Source organism: Marmota flaviventris, chromosome 11 (genome assembly GCF_047511675.1).
Source record: "Marmota flaviventris isolate mMarFla1 chromosome 11, mMarFla1.hap1, whole genome shotgun sequence".
In the NCBI taxonomy this organism is placed as follows: domain Eukaryota; kingdom Metazoa; phylum Chordata; class Mammalia; order Rodentia; family Sciuridae; genus Marmota; species Marmota flaviventris.
In genome coordinates, this window is record NC_092508.1 from 56698461 (window position 1) to 56722395 (window position 23935).

The 23935-nt window shown below is 32.5% G+C and overlaps 1 protein-coding gene across 4 annotated transcripts in view; it reads left to right on the forward strand.

The window, feature by feature from the left end:
* Window positions 1-23935, forward strand: part of Lnpk (lunapark, ER junction formation factor) — a 67735-nt gene that overhangs the window by 12541 nt on the left and 31259 nt on the right. For all 4 annotated transcript variants that reach the window (XM_071619046.1, XM_027946075.2, XM_071619047.1 and 1 more), the window contains exons 5-8: window positions 7006-7064; window positions 18191-18231; window positions 23071-23154; window positions 23237-23288. In XM_071619046.1, coding sequence (XP_071475147.1) covers window positions 7006-7064; window positions 18191-18231; window positions 23071-23154; window positions 23237-23288 — 236 coding nt within the window. The remainder of the gene's footprint in view (window positions 1-7005; window positions 7065-18190; window positions 18232-23070; window positions 23155-23236; window positions 23289-23935) is intronic.

Below are 23935 nucleotides of genomic sequence, written 5' to 3' on the forward strand. Positions count from 1 at the left end.
AGCCTCCTAAGTCACTGGGATTACAGTGTGCCACCACACTTAGGAAAATTGATAGAATTTGATGGGAGTAAATGGGAGGTAAAGGAAAAAGATACTCATGTGTTTGGTTTGAGATTTAGTGGAGGTAGGAGCTTTTCTTTGGGATGGCTATAGTGAAAAAAATTCATCTTGAATGCTTGGCATATTTTAAAATTGGAGCTCCTGCTCTTCATACAAAGTTGAAAATAGATTTGTCTGTTCAAACAGGAGAGCTAAAAGTGAGTGCATGCATAATATTGCAGAATAATTGTCTCTGCTAGTTTATTTTCCCTTCTTTTCTTTTGTTTAGATGCTGGCCTCGTACATTTTAGGCAAGTTCTCTATCATTTGAACTACACCACCAGCCCCTCTGCTATTTTCTTTATTTTTAGAAATCTTTTTTAATCCCAGGCATACTAGTGCATTTTACAATGCTGAACCCCTTTTCTTTGTTTCCTTTCTATTTTTTTTTTCATAAAAAGTGATTAAAAATAAATTTAAAAAGGGAGTAAGTGTGAAATGTTTAGTAGACTTAAACATTTTTAAATATTTTGAAAAAATTTTAGTTGACAGCCATTTCCATATAGAAATTGATTTTCTGTTTTTAAAGGATTTGTATCAGTTGCAGAAGAATACCTGCTAGGAACTCTGTTCTGCTAGTTCTAATCTAATGACTGTCTTCAAGTTGTGATCAATTGGATCTGGTATTGAATTTTTTTTTTTTTTTGGTTAAGAATTTTTTTTTTTGGCAAATAAATCACATACAAATTTATTTATTTATTTATTTTTGAATGGTGCTGGGATTTAACTCATGGTGTCATGCATATTAAGCACTACTGAGCTACATCCTTAAACCTAATTGTTTTTTAAAAGCAGAAAAATTTTATTTCTTTAAAAACATAACATTTTAAGTTTGATCTATTTTGAGTGTGAAGCTTTTAAAAAATTTTACTTTGTTTCTTTGACTTGTGAGTCACCTGCATTTACAATTTCTTGACTTGTTAAGCTTCAGGGCCATTTCTTACTTTGTCTCATTCACATTTGTGACCTTGTTTTCAACTGTTGCAGCTTCGATTTCAGTAGGCTCTTGACTTTTGGAAGCACAGAGTAGTTATCGAACAAAGAATAGACTTGTCCTCTTGACTGATGATAATCAAGAAAGCAAGAAAATAGAATATAATAACGTGAAAGTGGATGTTGTAATAAATAGACTTACTACAAGACTTTTTCTGTTGTGTGTTATGTAAGCTATTTACCAATCTTATCCCTGGATTTTTTTCCTTTGGAAGTAGTTTTGAGAGCTGGACTAGAATTTACTTAAAGTATTGGAGGCAGAAGAAGCAATGAAATGGATTGCTTTACTCTTCACATTTTACAGCTTAGAAATCTGATTATCTCCAAAATGGGACAGTTGTCTCTGCTTTTCTGCTTTCCCAAATGTCTTCCTTGAGAGGTCATGGATCAGGACTGAGCTATTCCAAAACTGTCATTTCTGGTACAATATTGATACTCTACATAATATATTTTGAAATTTTACTATATCTTCTCTTCAGAATGTGATATGGAAGAACTTATTGTGATTCTATAATTCTTTTTCTACCTTTCAGATTGAATAATATATTTATATTTTTCTGATCTTTTCAACTTTTACTGAAATTTAAATCAAAATCTAGATGCCAGATTTATTTCAGATAAATCATAGTGGGGGAAGGATTGAGTTACATTTAGTTTTGTATTTATACATTATGTTGGCAGATGTGCATTTCTTTAGGAGTTGATTGATTTTAAAATCTAAGTGAATAACCATTAAGTTTTAAGTTTTATCTCTACCATTACCTTTTTTTTTTTTTTTTTTGGTGGTGCTGGGGATTGGACCCAGGTCTTTGTCCATATTAGGCAAGAGCTCTGCCACTGAGCTATAATTAAACTTATAAACTTTTACTCTTGGATACCTCATTTTAATAAATTATAATATTTTTAGGCATTTCATTCACTATAATTTCAGAGATTAATTTTCATAAAATGTTAACCTTCCCAGAGGACTTAATGTATTTTTCCTTAAAATGGGGCCTTGAGGGAGAAAATTTGAGCAAGGGGATTAAGGTGGAATTAAATACTTCAATAGAAGCACTAGTATCTTTAGTTAAATTGAAAAACCTTAAGGATTGGGCTTTGATCTTACACAGTTTTAGACTTCCCAGGCCCCAGAACCATGAGAAATAAAATCCTATTGTTTATAAATTATCCTGTCTTAGCTATTCTGTTGTAGCAACACAAAACAGACCGAGACAAAAAATTGGTACCAGGATTGAGGTTGTTGCTATTGTAAATACTGGAATTTATGGAAGCAGCTTTGGAACTATTAATAGGTAGAAAGAAGCCAGAATAGTTTTGAAGTAAATGATGGAAAAAGCCCATATTGCCATGAATGGAGTGTTAAGGGCTATTCTAGGGAGGGCTCAAAAGAAGAGAATATCTGTGGAGAAAGTCCAAAACTTGACAGAGATTATTTAAGTGGTTGTGAACAGAATGTTGGTAGAAATGTGGTTGGTAAAGGAATTCTGATGAGGTTGCAAATGGAAATGAGGAAGAAGATATAGAAAACTGGAATAAAGACCAGTTACAGTGCCAAAGAACTTGACAGAATTATGTCCATGTACTGAAACTCTATGGCAGGCAGAACTTAAGAGTGATAAACTTACAAATTAGAATAATTAAGTAATTTAATAAAAAATAAAAAAATACAAAGAACAAATAATAAAAGAAGTAAAATGTTCACTTTCAATAAGCTATCATAGTAAAATAATTAATCAAAGTATAAACTATGGAAACAAACAAAAAAACGAGTGATAAATTTGAATATCCAGTAGAAGTTAAATAGATTACATTAAATATTAAGTCATTCTTGAATTCCAGGAAAAATTTCTACTTTCAATATTGTGATCATTTTAACAAGCACCTGAAAACCTTTCTTTATTCTTTAATGCTCTGAAACAATTTAATATTGACATGATCTCTTCTAAAGGTTTGGTAGATACTATGTTTATTTGTTTGGTTTTTTTAGAGAGGGGTTATAATCTAAAAGTTATTTCCAAGTGGTAAATATGTGTTTTTATATTTATTCTTTGTCTTAATTACTATTTTTGTTTTATTGTATCACTTTCAGAGAATGTTGAGTAATATATCTATTTTCAACTTATTAGTTTTTGATGGCATGCTTTTGGTAATTTTTGTGAGTGCTTCATAGACACTTGATGTATTCTCTTTATTCAGGTACAAAGTATTACTGATGAGAAGTACCTTATGTTATAAATTTCCTATATCCTAATAATAAGGTACTTCTACTTTTCCATTTATTTCTTTTAGTTTTATTTTATAAAGTTTATTCTTTGTTATTTGATGTTTAGATATTTCTGTTAATATATTTATTGTAAACACATCCTTTTAAAAGAATTTTATTTCATTTTGTTTTATTTTTACAGTGCTGGGGACAGAATCTAGGGCTGTACACATGCTGTGCAAGTGCTTTACCATTGAGCTGCACCCCCAGCCTTGAAATAATTTTTAATTTTAAAATAATTGTAGATTTTACAGCAAGTTGAAAAAAAAAGTACAAGCAGATGTGAATCATCTTTTTTGTCCATGTTGTATATACTACCTGCTCATTAGTCATTTTGTAGTCCTCTTGGTTATCAGAGCAGTTGTCAAGGCATTTATAGTCCTTGTGTCAAGTAACCTGTATTTTTACTTAATAATGTCTCTACAATGCAGAAGTGGTGTTGAAAAGGAGGGGCACCATGGCATAAAACATGGAAGATTAACACTGGTACTATGTGGCAACACTATAGAAGATATAGAAAAAAATATGGTGTGTGTATATAGAGTTTGGTACATATGTGGCTTCATACATCCACTAAGGTTCCTGGAACATATCCTCTGTGAATAAGAGTATAGTACTTTATGGGACATTTCTGTTTTAGGCACCTTGAGGGTTATGCTTAACCTTTCTGTCTTTAACTATTTTTCTCTTGGTAAGGGGAATGCTTAGTGTCCTTTTTTTTTTCTTTTTCTTATTGTTTAGGTAGTTTTCCAAGTACTATGTAGGAATTAGCTACTTACTTGATGTTTTCATATCATAAAAGTAAATCATCAGAATATATCTTATCTATTGCTGTGTAACAAATTCTCTCAGAATTTAGCTTAAAACAACAAACATTTATTATGTCTCAGTTCCTGAAGGGCAGGAATGTTGAGAGTAGCATAGTTGGGTTGTTCTGGCTCATAGTCATTTGTTTTTATATAAATTGGAGTTAAGATGTTGACTGGGGCTGCAGTAATCTCGAGGTTTAACTAATCTGCACAGTCACAGCAGATGAAGTCATTGAAGAACACATTTTTCTTCTGGAGGTATCCAATCTCCAGTTATATTGCTAGACACTTTGTTTCTTTTTGCCAGCATCAGCATTGGCTTTTGCCTGATTTTTTTTTTAATTTTTATTTTTTTATTTGTTTTAATTAGTTATATATGACAGTAGAATGCATTTATGCACTTTGATATATCATACACAGATGGGATATAATTTCTAATTTTTCTGAGTGTACATGTTGTAGAATCATATTGGTCATGTAGTCATATATATATATATATATATATATATATACATAAAGTAATAATGTCTGTTTCATTCTACTATCCTTTCTAACCCTACATCCCCTCTCCTCCCTTTCCCTCCTTTACTTCCCTCTACCTAATCTAAGGTAACTCTATTTTTCTCCAGTATACTGCCACCCCCCACCCTCCCATAGTGAATTACCACTGCCTGACTTTCTTTATTCTGTGTTTTGACTATTTGTTTGAGATCTTTTTTTTTTTTTTTCCACCAGGTCATGTCTTGTAAGTCTGTGTTTGGGTTCATTTTTCTTTGCAATATCCAAAGAATCCTAAATCATGCCAAAGTCAGTTGTTTTGCCATCTCCAAAATGGGTTCTGAGTCCAAATACAAAGATAATATCTGGTGTAGTCTTATATATTTTGGCTAATTTTTTCTGTGTTTGCTTCTAACTCTCACATATACACAGTTGTTAGCAGGCTTAGTTTCTTTGCTGGATGTTTACCACACTTTTGTTCTTCACCGTACAGGCTTTTCCATAGACTTCCTTGATTCTGCCCCCATCCAACCCCCTTTTTGTGGTACTAGGGATTGACTCCAAGGTGCTCTCTATTGAGCTACATCCCTGGTCTTTTATTTTTAATTTTGAGACAGGATCTTGCTAAATTGCCGAGATTGGCCTCCATCTTGGGATCCTCCTGCCTCAGCCTCCTGAGTACCTGGGATTACGGGTGTATGCCACTGTATCCAGCTTTCCTGACTATTCTCATGTCATGGTAACTGACTTTTATTACAGCAAGTAATCCAAGAAAGAGCAAGACAAATGAAAGAGGAGGCTTCATATGGAAGTTACAGACTTTTACAAATTTATCTTGAAGTGGCATACTATTTCTTCTGTCATATACTATTGGTCACATAGACCAGGTTTGGTGGGAGAAGACTACACTAAGATCTGGACACAAGGAGAACAGAGATCAGTGGTGGCTACCTTGCAGGCTGACTCCCTGTTTTAGCCATTTTTTTCACTGCTATGACCCAGAGACCTCATAAGAACAACTTTAATGGAGGAAACACTTATTTTGGGGCTTACAGGTTCAGAGGTCTCAGTCAATAGAAGGCCAGCCCCATTCCTTGGGGCTTGAGGTGAGGCAGAACATCATGGCAGAAGGGTGTGGCAGAGGAAAGCAGCTGGGAACATGGCACCAGGAAGAGGAGAGAGAGAGTGAGAGAGCTTAGTGTGTGCACACTCAAGCGCTCCACTCAACAGGAATAAAGTATATACCCCAAAGGCAAAACCCCAGGGATCCACCTCCTCCAGTCATACCCTGCTTGCTTAGGGTTACCAGTTAATCCCTATCAGAAGATTATAAATCCAATGATTAGGTTAAGGCTCTCATAACCTAATCCGTTCACATCTAAACTTTCTTGCATTGTCTCACACAATGGCTTTTAGTGGGGACATCTCATATCTAAACCATAATACTCCCCAAAATAACAATGCTGTATTTTAGAATGGATAATATAATTATATAATAATATAATTTTCATACTTATATTCTGAATTTATATCCAGATGTAATAATGTATTTTTATTTAAAACAAGTAATGTTTGTATATTTCTGCCACGTTCTATAGAGAACAATGTTTTTTTTGCTGTATTTATGTTGAATTTAATAGAGGACCTTGACTAGTTTATGATTAGGATTATTTTTTGAGTTTCTTTTAATTCTTTTAATATTACTTGATGTCTTACACTAATGCAAGGCCTAAAGAATTATTCTTACAACATCTTTAGAAGGAGGTATTTAGCAAGATTTCTTAGCAAGTATTTATTTGAAGGTAAGGTTTTTTGTTTTGTGTGTGTTTCTTTCCCCAGATAGCTTACTCTATTGAATAGAGAAGATTTGGTCAGTGTTAAATAGTAGGAAAGGAATAGCAACTTACAATAATATAATGCTGTTAAATTTGTAAAAGCAAAACATTCTTGCCCTGATACATGATAAAAAGAAAAATATTTTGGAATTGATACTTGGTAAGAAAAGATTTTATAATATTGTTCTTATTCTTTTAGGGGGTTCATGGACCCCTTTTAAATTGATGAAAGCAATGATTTCTCTAGAGAAGTGTATTCAGGCACACCAATGAAATTTTGCAATTCAGGGGCCCTTTTAAAAGTCCATTCGTTTCAGGCTGAGACCCCCTCCTTTTAAAGTAAAGATATGCTTCTGATGTTATATGACAGAAAACAGTACTTCTGATTTTCAATTTATAAAGGGAAATAATATACGTAACTGTGGAAATAGATGTTTTTATTTTATATGGTTTATAATTCACCTACCCTAATGATTTTTGTTTCTGAATTTTGCTTCCCCTTTAGCATCTGGAGCATAAGAACAGTGCTTATTTTCTTCTTTTCCAAGAGAACAGAAAGAAATAGTAAGTTTAAATTCCAAGTTTTTATTACCGAAAAAAACCCCTGTTATGTAGGTACCTATGGTTTTTAAGGCAGGTTGTGAAATGATATATTGAAATGTTGATGTGGTAAATATTGAAGAATTTTTGCTATAAAACATGAACAAGGTTATGAATGATCTGGATGGTTCTATTATTAATTTGTGTTTTTTTCTTTTTTTGTGTGCAAACATAATATTGAAAGTTGAAAACAGAATTCAAAATACACTTTAAAATTCATATGCATTTATTTAAGTCACATTATGTTTGGGTTTAAAGGTATGGAAAGGGTAATATCAAATTTTGTACTGAGTTAGGGTTAGATAACTAAGATTAACATGGGGAAATATGAATATTCATAAGAAAGTACTTTTGAAAACACAGAAATATACAAAATATGAAACAGGGAAGATTAAAATGTGAATCATATTAATATATATTTTGTAAATATGGGGACACATGAATGAATCCTATATATGATATATTGTGTTATGTATGCAAATTTAACGGTGACCATATAAAACAGAATTCAAAATACACTAAAATTCCTACTCAGGTGCATGGATTTAATTCACATTAGGTTTTGATGTAGAGATATGGAAAAGTTAATCAAATTTTGTACTGAGCTAGGATTATGGTTCAATAGTTAAGATTAATATGGGAAAATATGAATACACATAAGAATGTGCTTGTGAAAATATGTGTAAAAACATGTAAATATATAGGATCTAACAAAGGAGAGATTAGAGTGAATTTTATGAATATTTATTTTGTAAGTATAAGGATGCTAGGATGAATACTATATATGATATATTGTGATATAATTTATATTATTTCTTTTTTAAAAAATATTTATTTTTTACTTGTAGTTGGACACAATACCTTTATTTTATTTATTTATTTTTATGTGGTGCTGAGGATTGAACCCAGGGCCTCGCATGTGCTAGGCAAGCATGCTACTGCTGAGCCATACAAACCCAGCCCTGTATTATTTCTTATTCAGAAATTTTAATAAATAAAACATTTATTTAAATTGAGACATATTTACTAAATTCATCTTTATAGGAAACATTGGTATAGAGTAAATTATACTCTATATCTTTTGACTTGTTCTGTCCATTACACCACTTTCTTTGACCTCACAGCCCCTTGACTTTTGTTTTAATTGAAATATACAAAGAGTGATAAAATCTGCTTCTGAAAAGTTCTATATACATGTTAAGTTTTAAAGATTTTTCAGTCTCAAATGTATGAATTATAAGTAACTAGAGATATACATTTCATTTTAAGTTAACTTTCTGTATGATGTGCTTTTTGTCTTTTTTATTTTAACTTTTCACTATATAAAAACGCACTGAATAATATCGTGAACCCTTGTATACCTATAACTCATCCTAAACAGTTATCAACACATGGTTTATCTTGTACTATTATTCTTCTCCTGTACTATTATTATTACTTTTTTGGTGCTTGGGGATTTGAACCCAGGAACTCATGCATGCCAGGCAAGAGCTTTACCACTGAGTCATATCCCCATTCCCAAACCACCTGTATTATTTTGAAGTATATTCCTGATATATCTGTCTACAGTGGACTCATAAAAAATATTAAACTCAATGCATTATCTTACTTAATTCTTAATATCATAAAATGTCAAATATAAAAATATTAAATTTCTGATTGTTTCATAAATGTTATTTGCTGTGCAAAATATTTTGTCGGTTTGACCTATGATCCATGTAAGGTTTGTACAAATATAAGACTTTCAAACTGCCTTCCTTGCTCATGATCTCTCTTCTCAGTTTAGGGCCTGTGGTATAACCCAAATGACCTTTTTTTTTTTTTTTCTTTCCCAGACACACTTGACTCTTTTGCCCCTTTCCTCATCCTATTTGTCTGGCAAACCACATTCTGTTTAAATATAATTATATGTTTAATCAATGATTGGTAAACACTGTTTAAATACATTTATGTACTTTATCATATCAGAACAGCTAAACTTGTTAGAGGAAAATCACACAACATACTGACCAGACTCATTTTAAATAGATTGTAGATATCAAATATACAACCCACATTGGTTCTATTTTAGTTCCTTAGTAAATTCACTTTTTTTCTATTGGATCATTCCTACTGACAAAAAATCCTGCCTCGGTACACCTGTAGGAAATAGGGGAACTGTCCTGACCCTGTATTCCTTTTAAACTACCACCTATTTCTCTCTTTCAAAATAAACTTTCTTTTTCTTTTTTTTATTTTTATTTTTATTTTTTTTAATTTTTTATTGTTGGTTGTTCAAAACATTACAAATTTCTTAATATATCATATTTCACACTTTGATTCAAGTGGGTTATGAACTCCCATTTTTACCCCATATACAGATTGCAGAATTACATCAGTTACACATCCATTGATTTACATATTGCCATACTAGAAACTTTCTTAAACAGTTGTCTATTTTTGGTAGCTCTTTTTCCCCACACGTATTCCTTCTCAGCCTATTTTGTTTAGGTTTTGCTTCCACCGCTTTTTACTGTAGTGGCTTATTTCAAGGTCGCTAATGATCTGTTTCTTGTCAAAGCTAGTTGTTAGTTCTCTTTTCTCATTCAACTTGATATCTTAATAGCATTTGAATTAATTCAGTTATCTTCTCTATTCTTAAAGCATTTGTATCTTTAAGCTTCTTTGACACTTCACTGATGATTTCCTTCTCAGTATTATTTGCTTGTATGTGTCTCCTCTACTAAAATTCTATCTTTGGCTTTTTTCTTTTGGTAATTTGTTTAGATACATGCTGTCCAATAGAACATTCTATAATATAAAAGTAATCTGTTTTTACTGTTCAATATGGTATCTGCTAGTTATTTTTCTTGAATTGTGGCTAATGCAACCGTAGAATTTGATTTTAAGTTTTAGTTTCAATCAGTTTAAATAGCCCCATGTGGCTAGTGGGTATTATATTGGACAGTGCATCTCTAGGTGATTTTATCCACTCCCATAGATTTAAATCTAAGTCTGTGGTTCAGTCTGAAGGCTTATGTACCTAGCTGTTTAATTGACATTTTTACTTGGGAATCTAGTAGGCGTCTCATACTTAACATAGCCAAAACAGAATTATTATAGCTTCTCCCCTTTACTCCCACTCTCCCATATGTGCTCCTTCCTGTCCCCATCTCAGTAAATAGTTATACTATACAATTATTTGTTAATATCCATTAATTAGGTTCTTCACACTAACAGAATCAATAGAGTCTGTCTGTCTCTCTGTCTGCCTGCCTGCCTACCTACCTACTTACTAAAATAAGGAATTGCCTCATGTGATTATGGTGGCTGAAGTTCTTAGATTTTTAGTTAGCAAGCTGGATATCCAGGAAAACAAATGGTTTAGTTCCATTCTAAGTCTGAGAATCAAGAGTACAATGATGTAAGTTATAGGCTGAAATCTGGCAGGTTTGAGACCAGGAAGAGCCAAAGTTTCAGTTTAAGTCTGAAGGCAGGAAGAGATAGATTTCCCAATTCAAGGTAATTAAGCATATGGAGTTCCTTTTTACTTAGGGAGGATCATCCTTTTTGTTTTATTTAAGCCTTCAACTGACTGAATGAAGAACATCTCATTTTAAGGAAGACAATTTGCTTTACAAAGTCTTCCAAATGTTAATCTTGCTTCAGAACACTCTCACAGATATCTAGAATTGTGTTTGACCAAACATCTGTACACCCTATAGCTCAGCCAATAAACACATACAATTATCATAAGATCAAAAATATGGGAGTCATGCTCTTCATTTTTCTTTCACATTCATTTATTTACTAGCAGGTTACATCATCTTTACCTCCCAAATTATCTTGAATCTGACCAATTCTCATCTTTTCTACTACTACAGTTCTACTTTAAGCCATTGTCATAACTTCCTTCTACTACTGCAGTGGCATCTTTACTATTTTTTTTTTTTTCCAATTGGGATTGAATACAGGGCCTTGCACATGCCTGGCCTGTGCTCTGCTACGGAGTTACATGCCCAGCCCCTTTTAAAGTTCTTTCTTTTTTCAAAAAATCATTTATTTATTTAAATTTGTTATACATGATAGCAGAATGGATTTCAATTCATAGTATACAAATGGAGCACAATTTTTCATTTCTCTGGTTGTACACAAAGTAGAGTCACACCATTAGTTTCTTCATACATTTTTCCTAGGGTAATGATGTCCATCTCATTCCACCATCTTTTCTACTTCCATGCCCCTTTTAAAATTTATTTTTGAAACAGTATCTAGCTAAGTTGCCCAAGCTGGCTTTGAACTTGTGATCCTCCTGCTTCATCTTCCTGAGTATCTAGGATTACAGGTGTACACTACTGTGCCTGGCCCTTAGTCTATTTTTAAGGTATAAAGCAAATCTTGTTTTTCTTTTGCTTAAAGGTCTCTATGGCTTTTTGGTTGTAACTGGAATAAAATCTGAATTCTTCCCCTGACTTTATGATTTATATTCTTTTTTCTGACTTTATGTTCTTTCACTTTCCTTTTTTTTCACTTTTGCTTTGTTTATACTGGTCACCTTCTGCTCTGCAAACATATTTCTGAACCTCAGTTTCCTAATTTATAAAATGGGAACAGAAATATTGATTTTGGCAGGACTGTTACTAGTATAAAATATAACTATGTGAAAGCATATAAAAATTGCAAGGTGTTATACAGATGTGAGCTGATTCTTATTTTTCAATCTTTATTCTTTTAATTTTTTGTACTAAGTAAGTTAGGACCCAATACAATATTGATTTGAAATGGAAATAGCAGCTGTCTTTATCTTGTTCCCGGATTTCAGTGGAAATGCCTTTAACACTTTATCATTAATTATGATATTTACTCTGGTGTTTTAAAATACTGATAACTTTATCAGATTAAGGAAATTAATCTTATAATACTGCTTTCAGTGATATTTAGTGTTGTAGTAGATGGTGAGATGGTAGGAAGAAGCTTAAAACAAATATTCTCTGACTTCCTGGAATAACAAAATAGTAAATGATATAAAAACATTATTTCTAAAGAATCCTCAAGAATACTTCTTTAAGGAAATTACGTGTTTGAATATTTTAACTTATAAACAGGGAAATCTGGACATGGTTATTATATAAAAGGATCACACATACATATATTTTTTTGCTTCAAAATTTATCTCAGAGGTCCTTTTTATTTTTTGAAACCTTACTAAGTTGTTGGAATAGGCATTGCATGTACACTTAAAACAGATTTATAAAAGATTTTCTTATATTCTTACGTTTTTTAAAAGCATATTCAGGTACATGGTATATTTTTAAAATTCTGAAGTTATTAGTTGTATCCTTGTTTATTGTTGTCTGTTAGATTTAGTTAGTTGAACCTATTATAGATTAAAACAGGGGTTGGCAAAATTACAGCCTGTGAGTCAAGTCCTGTCCACCACTGTGTATAGCTTGTGATCTAAGAATGATTTTTATATTTTAAAATCTTCAGAATAATTAAAAAGAACCATAATATTTTGTGATAGTGATATAATTTTATGAAATTCAAATTTTTGTTTTTATTGGAACATAATCATGTCATTCATGTATGTGTTGTTTATATAACTGCATTCATTCTATAGTGGCAGAATTGAATAGTTGTGTTAGGTTGTTCATGTAGTTCTTATCACATTATAGAACTGTTGTAGGACAAGTCATATCTTATTTCAGGTTATTCCATGACAAATCACAGTGGTGCATTTATAACTTGACAGTATATTAAGTGCAACATGTATTTGGTGTACTATGACAATTTTATTTATTTTTATTACTCATACATATTCACCATATACTTTTAGGACACAATGGAATATGGCCTGTTATCAAAATATAAAGGCATTATAGTTGTGCTAAAAGAATGCAGCAAGTATTGGTACTACCATACTAAGTACCCATCATGATATTCTCAACTCACAGAAAAGCAATGGTCATAAATGTTTAAAAATTAAAAATGGAGTATCTCATTATAGCAGAATTTCTTCATAAAAAAGTGAAACTATGGTTTTAGCCAAAGTAAGTTTCTAAGTGGCTTGTTTCTGAAGCATGGAAAGCCATTTACTGATGGTGAGTTAATTATATTGGTTTGATTGCAGCAGCAGAAGAAATGTGTTCTGAGGAAATCTACCTAAGACTAGTAGCCTTTCTGCAAGAACAGTTGCTGGGAGAATTTGAGAAAATTGGGAACCATGTGAATAGTTGATTAAAAAATGAGGCAAATGATTTCAAGTGATCTTCTTTGGCTCTTTATGAGTTGACAGATATTACTGATACTGCTCAATTATAACTTATTTGAGGAGTCAACTCTGAGTTTGAAGTGGCTTCTAAAAAAATTCTGTGTGGACCAACTTCAAGTGAGAATATTTTCAAAGAAATTAAGAAGACAATAATTTAATTCAATCTAAAGTGGAATCTGCCAAGATGTGTTACAACTATTGGTGGTAAAAATATATATGAAGAAGAAAAAAGCTTAGCTGGACAAATTTGCAAGACTCACAAAGCTGTAAGGTGTTTAAATTCTGTGTGTTTTCATTGTATTACTTTGTAGAACCTATTAGAATCAGTCATTGTGTTACAGTAGTTTATTTGTTAAATAATTCCTTGGGGCTCTAGGTGAGGCTGAACATAATGGTAGGACAGTGTGGCAGAGGGAAGCAGCTCACATCATGATCATGAATCAGAGAGCTCCACTGGCCAGATACAAACATATACCCCAAAGCCTCCTCCAGCCACACCTTACTACTTTCAGTTACCACTCAGTTAATCCCTATTAGGGGATTAATTCACTGATTGGGTTAAGACTCTTACAACCTAATTATTTCTCCTCTGAACCTTCTTGCATTGTCTCAACACATGAGCTTTTGGGGGACACCTCACTTCCAAACCATAGTAACATGTTAAGCAAGGATTCTACTGCTGAGCTACAACCCCAGCCCTTTTTATTCTGTTTTGAGACAGAGTCTTCCAAGTTGCACAGACTGGCCTTGAACTTGAATCCTGCTTCAGCATCCCTAGTTGGGACTGCAGGAATGTCCCATCATGCTCAGGTTGATAATGGTTCTTAATGAATTCATCCTAAGATTGCAAGGCAAGACAATGCATACATGCAAAACGTGTGCTGAGCTAAGTCACTTAGAAAGTAATAACATTGTAATGACAAAAAGTAACTTTAAAAAATGCTATGAAAAGGTAAAAACAGAAGCAAGTTCTATATTTCCATACATATTTATAGCAGATGTATTATCTAAGCTCAAACTATAGTTCAAGTGGTGTTTTTCAGATCTCAATGAAAGTATAAAGGAAATTTCCATATTTATAAATCCATTTAATTGTATAGTTGAGCTTCTGCTAGTCTTTGATTGGAAGTCATTAATTTGTAGTGTGATGATGTGCTAAAAGACAAATATTGAGTGTAATAAACTTTTATAAATGCATTCTATATGATGAATATGCTCAATTAAGATCATATGTTCATGGATTGATATCAATATTTGGCAATACGTAGCTATGTGAAAAACCATTTTTAAAAATTAAATTTATAAAATCTCATTACAGATCAGCAGTAAGGGGTCAACATATGTAATCAATTATGATGATAGAGAACATTGACTTTGAACCTCAATTCAGTGAAAGGTTGTCATCCCACATTTCAAAATTCTGCTCTTACATTGATAGTCCTGTATTACCAAAAAAAAAATTAAACTCAAATAGACTAGGAAAATATTTGAGTGTTGTTGTTAAAATATTTGTGGATTTTTTTTCTTGTCTTTTTTGCTTTAAAAGTACAGACACAATTTTGCCTTTTGGCGCATACAGGCTAAAATATGTACTGTCAGGACTTTTAAGGAAAACGTTTGCTGACCCCTAGATTGAAGGATTAATACTTGGGTTGCTCTTATCTAACTAAAAATTGATATTCTATTTAAAGATATCAGCAGATTTTTTCCCCCTTTAGTAACGTCTGTTAGGGCATGAATATATTTTGAAAAAATTATGTAATAAAACCATCTTTTTATATGTTTGTGTTTCTTTGAATTTTTACATACTTTGAGTTATTTAGGTGTTTGCTACCCAAAATTTTAGTGAAGAGATAATAATTATATTTATACATTTAATTAGAAATTAGAAACAATTACTTAGGTCCAATTTGATAAAATGTTTAAATCCTTTCATAAGTTTTCTTTCCATATGGGGTAGTATTCCTATTTGTACATGTTAAATATTTCTAGAGGAAAAACTGGAAAATAATTTGTTTTAAAAAATTTTTTATTCTTGTTAGATATACATGACAATAGTGTATTTTGACATATTATACATACATGGAGTATAACTTATTCTAATTAGGATCCCATTCTTGCAGTTGTATACAATATGGAGTTTCACTGGTCATTTATTCATACGTGAACATAAGAAAGTTATGTCCAATTCATTCTACTGTTTTTCTGATTTCCATCCCCCTCCCTTCCCTTCATTCCTTTTGTCTAATCCAATGAACTTCTATTCTTCCTTCTCCCTACCTTGTTATATATTAGCAACCACATATCAGAGAGAACATTTAGCCTTTAGATTTTTGGGATTGGCTTATTTCACTTAACATGATATTCTCTAGTTTCAGTCATATACTGACAAATGCCATAATTTTATTCTTCTTTATGGCTTGAGTAATGCCGCAGTCCGGCTGCAGCAAAATAACTGGGGAGCCCCGGGACACGCCCTGGTTATTTTGCTTCAGTCACCATCCAGACTTGTTTACGAACTCTAACATTCCCCTGGCAAAATGCCAGGTGTTATTTTGACTTGTTTACAGACTCTTACAGAGTAATATTCTGTTTTGTGTGTGTGTGTGTGTGTAGACATATGTATGTGTGTATATACATGTGTATACATATATATATTGTGTATGTATATATGTATATTAATATACACACACATATCACATTTTCTTTATTCATTCATCTGTTGAAGGGCACCTAGGTTGGTTCCATAGGTGTAGTTAAGGTGAAATGAGCTGCTATAAACAGTGGCTGCATCGATGTAGTATGCTGATTTTTAGTCCTTTGGGTATAGATCAAGGAGTGGGATAGCTGGGTCAAATGGTGGTTCCATTCCAAGTTTTCTGAGGAATCTCTATACTGCTTTCAAAAGTGATTACATCAATTTACAGTCCCACCAGCAATGTATGAGTGAGCCTTCCCCCCCCCCCCATATACTTGCCAACATTTACTGTTACTTATATTCTTGATAATTACCATTATGATTGGAGTGACATAGAATCTAAGTGTAGTTTTAATTTGCATTTCTCTAATTGCTAGAGATGTTGAACTTTTCTTCATATATTTGTTGACCATTTGTATTTCTTCTGTGAAGTGTCTGTTCAGTTCCTTTGCCTATTTATTTATTGATGGGTACTGGGGATTGAACTCAGGGGCACTCAACCACTGAGTCACATCCTCAGCACTATTTTTGTATTTTATTTAGAGACAGGGTCTCACTGAGTTGCTAAGCACCTTGCCATTGCTGAAGCTGTCTTTGAACTCGTTATCCTCCTGCCTCAGTCTTCCGAGCTGCTGGGATTCCAGATGTGCGCCACTGCTCTCAGCTCTGCCCATTTATCAATTGGGTTATTTGATTTGTTGTTGTTGTTGTTAAGTTTTTGAAGTTCTTTGTATATCCTGGAGATTAATGTGTATTTGAGGCATAGGTGGCAAAGATTTTCTCCCATTCTATAGGCTATCTGTTCACTTTCTTGATTGTTTTCTTTATTGTGAAGAGTCTTTTTAGTTTGAATCCATCCCATTTATTGATTCTTGATTTTACTTCTTGCGTTTTAGAAGTCTTGTTGAGGAAGTTGGTTCCTAGGCTAACATGAGGGAGAGTTGGGCCTACTTTCTCTTCTAGTAGGTGCAGGGTTTCTGATCTAATGCCTAGATCCTTGATCCACTTTGAGTTGAATTTTGTGCAGGTGAGAGATAGGGGTTAAATTTCATTATGCTACATATTTTCAGTTTTCCCAGCACCATTTGTTAAAGAGGCTATCTTCAATGTATGTGTATGGTGCCTTTGTGTCTAGTATAAGATAACTGTAGTTATGTTTCTGTGTCTTCTGTTCCATTGGTCTTCTTGGTGCCAATGCCATGCTGTTTTTGTTACTGTAGCTCTGTAGTATAAATTAATGTCTGGTATTGTGATGCCTCTGCATCACGTTGAAAAATTAATTTGTTAAACAGACATCTTTGAAATGATTCTTATGTTCCATCATGCCAATCTAAATAAGTAGGCATATCTTAAAATGTTTAATTTTGAGAAGTTATTAGTATTCCTTTCAGTCCTTCCTCAAGCACAGTAATAAAAATTTACAAAGCAGGGCTTGGTATCACATGCCTGTAATCCTAGCTACTCAGGAGGATACAACTGAAGGATTCAAATTCAAGGCCAGCCCGTGTAACTTATTAAAAGCCTGCCTCAAAAAGAAAACAAAAAAAAGAAAGGTGGGGGTGGGAGGGGGTTCTGGGGAGGTATCTCAGTTGTAGACATTTGCCTAGCACATGTTAGGCTCTGGGTTTAGTTCCCTTACCAGGAAAAAAAATTTTTTTTTATTGAAGATTTTCTTTATTAATGCCCAGCATCTTGAAGATTGACTAACTTTTTAAAATCTATTATACACATTTCCTCATGAACAAAGCATTTTTATTATCAATGTTTGAAAAATATTTGGTATTTTATAAATTAATATGGATAGAATATTGAAAGAGAAATGATAGTGTATTTCAGAAAACATTTAAATATATATTTGTACATCATTTTAAATTTGAAAAGGTGTTTCTTGCTACATAAAGTCCATTGATTTTTTTTTTCCCCCTGAGTGGCTTGTAATTTATAATGTAGGCAAAAATATGAAATATGTATGGGTAAAGGCTGAGGTAATTTTTGTCTCTACACATTAGGTAGATAAAGAGAAATCTTAAAATGGGAAAATTTTCTTGTTATTACTTAATATATTATTTGACATGATTTTTTCCCCTCATATCTAAGTATCTTAATATCTAATTTTACTTTGATATAAATCTTGTTTTCTAGATGAAGCATTGGATGATTTAAAATCCCAGAAGAAAAAAATAGTAAGTTAATTTTTATTTAAAGTTAATTTATATAAACTAATAAGTTAGAACTGGATAATTAATGTTTATATGTTATAACTTAATGACTCTCCAAGGAACAAGTATGCTTTTAGATAGCATTTTAATGATGAAGTTAAATTACAAATATTTTCTATAGTTGGATGGACTTTTGAGATTCGGAGAATCTGTCACTTGGAAGCTGAGATGTAAGTAAATAAATCATATTGAAGAACTAAATGAGGCAGAGAAGGTAAAGAGGTAGCTGTCCAGATAGTTTATTATAGCCTAAAATGGACTAAGTAGCTACATATGTCAGTTCTTCAATTTTCTTAACACCATAAGGTCAAGAGACAGAATCAAGATTGGTTGTAAGAGACAAGTTCAACATGAAATGTCTAAATTAGGGGGGGGAAGAGAAAAAGAAAGAAAAAAAAATTTTTTTTTAAGCATTTTCTGCTTTCTAATAGCAGTGCTGATCACATGGACATCTATTGTTGTCAGTTAAATACCTCCTTTGTGGTTTAAGAGGGCCCAGAGTAAGAGGAAGGGCTGTTGGTATTTAGAAGGTTTTGTTTTTGGTATTTGGCTTGGTGATTTCACCTGCCATTTTTAAATGTTATTTTTGAATTATGTGATAATTACGATAGTATCATGTTACATGGAAGCTGATTTAATCAGGTATAAATGATCGGTTCAATGTAGTTTTGTATACTATGTAACAAGTTGTGTTAACTAGGTTTCCATCATTATAGCAAAATACTGAAATAACCAACTTAGAAGGAGGAAAGTTTTATGGTGTCAGAAGTTTCAATCCATGTGAATAGGTAATAAAAGACACTAGTTGAGTATTTTAAGTAATTTAAATATTAAGTAATTTTAACACTGAAGGGATTTAATACTGAAGGGATTAATACTGAAGGGATTCCTTATCTGTTTGTTTGATTCTTTTTAATGTTTTATAAGCTGCTTATCAATTGTATTGATAGTTTTGATAGTCCTACAGTAAGTTATAGAAGTATGTATTAACAAATTAATTAACTGTATCATAGTTATATATGTATAGGTATATATGTATGTATGGGGCACAGGTAGAGTACAATAGTCTTTGAAATTTCAGACATTCACTAGGAGTCTTAGAACATATCCTTTGTGGGTAAGGGAAAACTACTCTAGGAAAAGAAAAAGAGAGAGAGAGAGAGAGAGAGAGAGAGAGAGAGAGAATGTCTTAGTGATGAGAAACAGCCCAATGTCAGTAGTATCACATGATCAGAAAACACAATTTTGAAGAACATGTGATTGGCAGAAATCTCTTTAAGAGTAACAGAGCTGACATACAGGAGTCTGTGAAAGGGCAAGCCAAGCTATGTTCTACTTCTTTAATAGCCCTTGAAGGAATCATGGCATAAAAGATACAGTCTGACAACAGTTGGGAAATTCAGGGTTCAGTAGCTCTGTATATTTAAATGATTCTAGAAGCTTTAACATTACAGAATACTTCAATATGGCATTTCTTTTGCAGTATGACTAAAAAAATAGATTGAATCTAACTCACTGTATTAATAAGAGAGCATAATTTGCATTGACTTACTTGACTATTGGTTATAATACTGCTCTATTGGGAGCTAATCCCCCGGTCATTACTGCTCAAGCCTGGAACAGAGATGCTTTGTTGGTGTAGCTTTCTTTACACTTTGGAACAATAGGTGTTAAGGTTAAATTAGCAAACCAGTGATCAAGCTAGCAGTGAGAGGCAAAAGAAGGACATTGTTTTTGAGCAAAGCTAAACATAATCAAAACTAATATTTGCTTATGTATATTTAGTTTAAATGCTATACTTACGGTTTTAAATATACTTCTATTGTTGAAATACCTGCAGGAAAAATAACTTATTGGGGCTGGGGCTGGGGGTCAGTGGTAGAGCGCTTGCCTCACACGTGTGAAACACTGGGTTTGATCCTTAGCACCACATAAAAACAAATAAAGATATTCAAAAATATATATTAAAAAATAATGGTCTAAAATTATCAAAGTCCCAATCCTTCTCTTTCATTAATAAAATTAATGAGTTTACATTGTTACTTGATACCTTATTAAAGGCGATTTCCTAAGGGAAATGCACTAAGTGGATGCACTCTTAATTTGACCAGTCAATGTGAAGTGTAAGAATTTTTTTTTAATCTGAGTAGATTTGTTAATGATATTTGAAATTTATGAAAGTATAATTTGTAATGATGAATATGAATGGTCAGTTGATTAAAAAGTTAAATTATTTAGAAAAATGAGTAATATTTCTATGTCTTAAGGTTTAAGAACTTAATGTTAGTATTTATTACTAATGAAAATAAGGCTAGGAATTAATCTTTAGTTATCTAAAAAGTTCCCAAGTCTGGGTCTGTACATTTTGCTGCTCACATGTTTGGTGGTTCTTTAAAAATTTTTGGTTTTTCCTTTTTAATCACTAAGTAATCTATGCAATATATAATCCTTCTGTATCCATGATTATTCCTACAAAACAGTTCAAAGTCAAGATCCATCAATGCATAACTCAGAATTAACCTCTTTAAGTGATTTCATGAATGTTCTATGCTTTTTCCAAAATAATGTTTCTATGTGGTAATTCCTTTCTGGCATTTGTCAGGAAATTTATGTTGTGAATTTTGGGAAAAATCATTTAAGAAATTGGGAATGTGGGGAAGATGTTATAATTTTTGACATTAAAGTTTTATCAGTTAAATACAGATATTACTTGTTCAAAGGAATCCACAAATGTCATTTAAAAGCAAGAGCAAGAAATGCTGCAGGTTAATGTTAAATTTTTTGGGTGTAGAACAGAAGCATGTCAAGGAGAAGTAGCACAATTTAGTGGTTAGTCTGGCTTTTATGGCCCTGTCTTTTCCTAATATGCTGGGAGCCATTAGCCAAGTAGGTATGACAATTTCCTTGCCAGCGTACCCCATGTTGCTTAGTGGAAGGACTCGTGGAAATAGGACATTTTGCAGTGACATTGCATCCAAGGTGACCTTGCTCAAGGACCAGGGCGGATCCGGGTTTAGGGTGTTCCCGGTTTAGGATAATCCGGGTTTAGGGCGTTCCCGGTTTAAGACAATCCGGGTTTAGGGTGGTTCCAGGTTTAAGGTTATTCCTGCTGGGAATAGGGCGTATCCTGCTGCCTGAGTTCCCCTTGAGTTCTCACGGGATTCAGACAGTATTTTTCGGGAGACAGAAGCCCAGTGGTGGTGATTTTGGGCAGAGAACGTGGATTTCCCCAGAACGTGATTGTAGACGGCTGGTGTGAGTTCGGGAATAAAGAGTTGCTGTTTGAATCTACAAGCTGTGTGGTGGCTCGTGATTTTGTGCCCAGCCAGACTGCGGCACTAATAAAGAGTCATTCTTGCAAATAACTATTTATAAGTTTATATTCATGATAAAATTTAAGTAAATCCTATGAATGATATTTCATGAAAGAAATTTGGAAGCAAAAAGAAGTTTATAAATTGGTGATTTCAGCATATGATTCTGTGTAGGTCTGTTAACTTTACTAGTCCTAGTTTCAAATGTTAAAGTTTTATATTACTCAATAATATTTGCTGGTGTTTGAATATTCAGTAGGCTACAGATTAATAGAAGAGACTACAAAGAGAAAAGATGTGGAATACTCCTATATGACACTAGAAAGTGATTTAAAATCTGAATTAGTAAAAACATTATCAATTTCAACAGCAAACTAAAATCAGAGTAAGCAGGTACTATTTTCATCATTATAATACGTTTTTATGATTTAACATGTTCCCTAATACTCTTGAGTTGAAGATTCTTTTGGATGCACTCTTAATTTGACCAGTCAATGTGAAGTGTAAGATAACTGGCATATTTGTCATGAATCAAAGATGAAGAATATTGGATAGGACAATTAACAGTGTGTTTTAAGATTTTATTTCAAGAATTCTTGAACTAAAGCTCAACTTTTTCTGATGTTGGGCCATACTTTACCAGTGATTACTTTTAAATGATACTAGTGATTACTTTTAAAATTAAACCTATGCATTAATTAAGATATTAAAGAATTGGAGTACATTGTAAATAACATTTTATAACAGTGAAGTTATTTTAATTATAGTTTATATTGTGAACATAGAATTCAATATAATTTTTACTTAAATTGTGTTCAGTTTTTTCTTCTAAAGTTATTTGAATCTAAAAAAAGAAAAAATAGGGGGATGGGGAAGGTTTTAGCTTTTAAAGTCATTTGAGTAAATTCCATGGCTGTTCTCCCAGTTAGTAAGTTTTCACTGCATTTGCAGCAAGTTAATTGCTTCTGCTAATAAATAATCTAAAATCGATGCTGACAGCAGTTAATTGGCACAGAGATTTTATTTTGTAAAGCTCTTGGCTAACGACCTTCTTTAAATTAATAGCATTAAGTGCTTTGAGGAAATAAATCTGAGGAATTGCCTGTCATTTGCTTGTCATGTCTAATAACTTCCAATAATGATGGCTGATAGATTTTTGCACATTCCATTATTGAAGTTGGTGCATGTAATTATTCTCCTCATTATATGTAAACAATTAGCAATATCTGGTATTTCCTTGCAGTAAAGCTGTTAAATACAAGTAACATATTAGAGATTAGAAGCCATTTTAAAATCTAGATTTTAATTATTTTCAGGAAGTCTTTCATTCTATCTGGATATTTTATGTGCTAGATCTAAGTAAAAATAGGGTGGGGGTTTAGCTCCCTTCGTTTTAAGACTAGCACTTGAATTTTTTTGAATAGAACTTCTAAAAATTGTAGTGTGGGTGTTTTAAAATGTGACAGCTTATGGAAATTTTTGTTTGTAGCTTGAAGAAGTCATGGAAAAAGAAACTTACAAGACAGCTAAATTAATTCTCGAAAGGTTTGATCCAGACTCAAAGAAAGCAAAGGTAATACTGTGATATCATTAATATTTTATGATAAGATGCACATTATGATAGATCACTATAATAACATTATTGTAATTGATAGGAGTTTGAGCCGCCATCTGCTGGAGCAGCTGTAACTGCAAGACCTGGACAAGGTAAATAGCTTTGTAGAAACTGCTGCTGCTGTTGGAAAGATCCATATTTACCCAAGTGAGTTCATAAGTGTGTTGGTGGTGTGTAAAAACTCATGTAGAATGCTTTTATGTTAATTTATACTTGGTAATTTGAGATATAACTTAGGTAGATGGCAATCATTGTAATTCAGTTTGATTTTTGTGGAACTATATTGGTCAGTTAAGATTTTGAATATCTGTTGAGGTTAAAATATATAATTGATTTTAACCTTTTGAAATTTAATGAGTAATTAATTTCACCAATATTTTATAAGATTTCTCCTTCAGATAATAATCTCTTGAAATGTGTTATGAAAAACTTAACATTTTAATTCTTTAATTAATTGATTGATTGATTGATTGATTTTTGTGGTACTGGGGAGTGAACCCAGGATCTGGCACATTGTTGGCAAATCTTCCACCACTGATCTACACCCCCAGCACTATTATTTATTTTTGAAGAATATAATGAATATTTTGTCAAATTTGGAATTTCTTCTAAAATGGCACTTTTATATAGTAAAAAAAAAAAATTAGAAATGGGAAAAATAAAAAAGAAAAATTCCACACAATGCAGCTCTTCCTTTTTGAGGTTTTAGTACCATGGTATTAGTCATCACTATTACCCT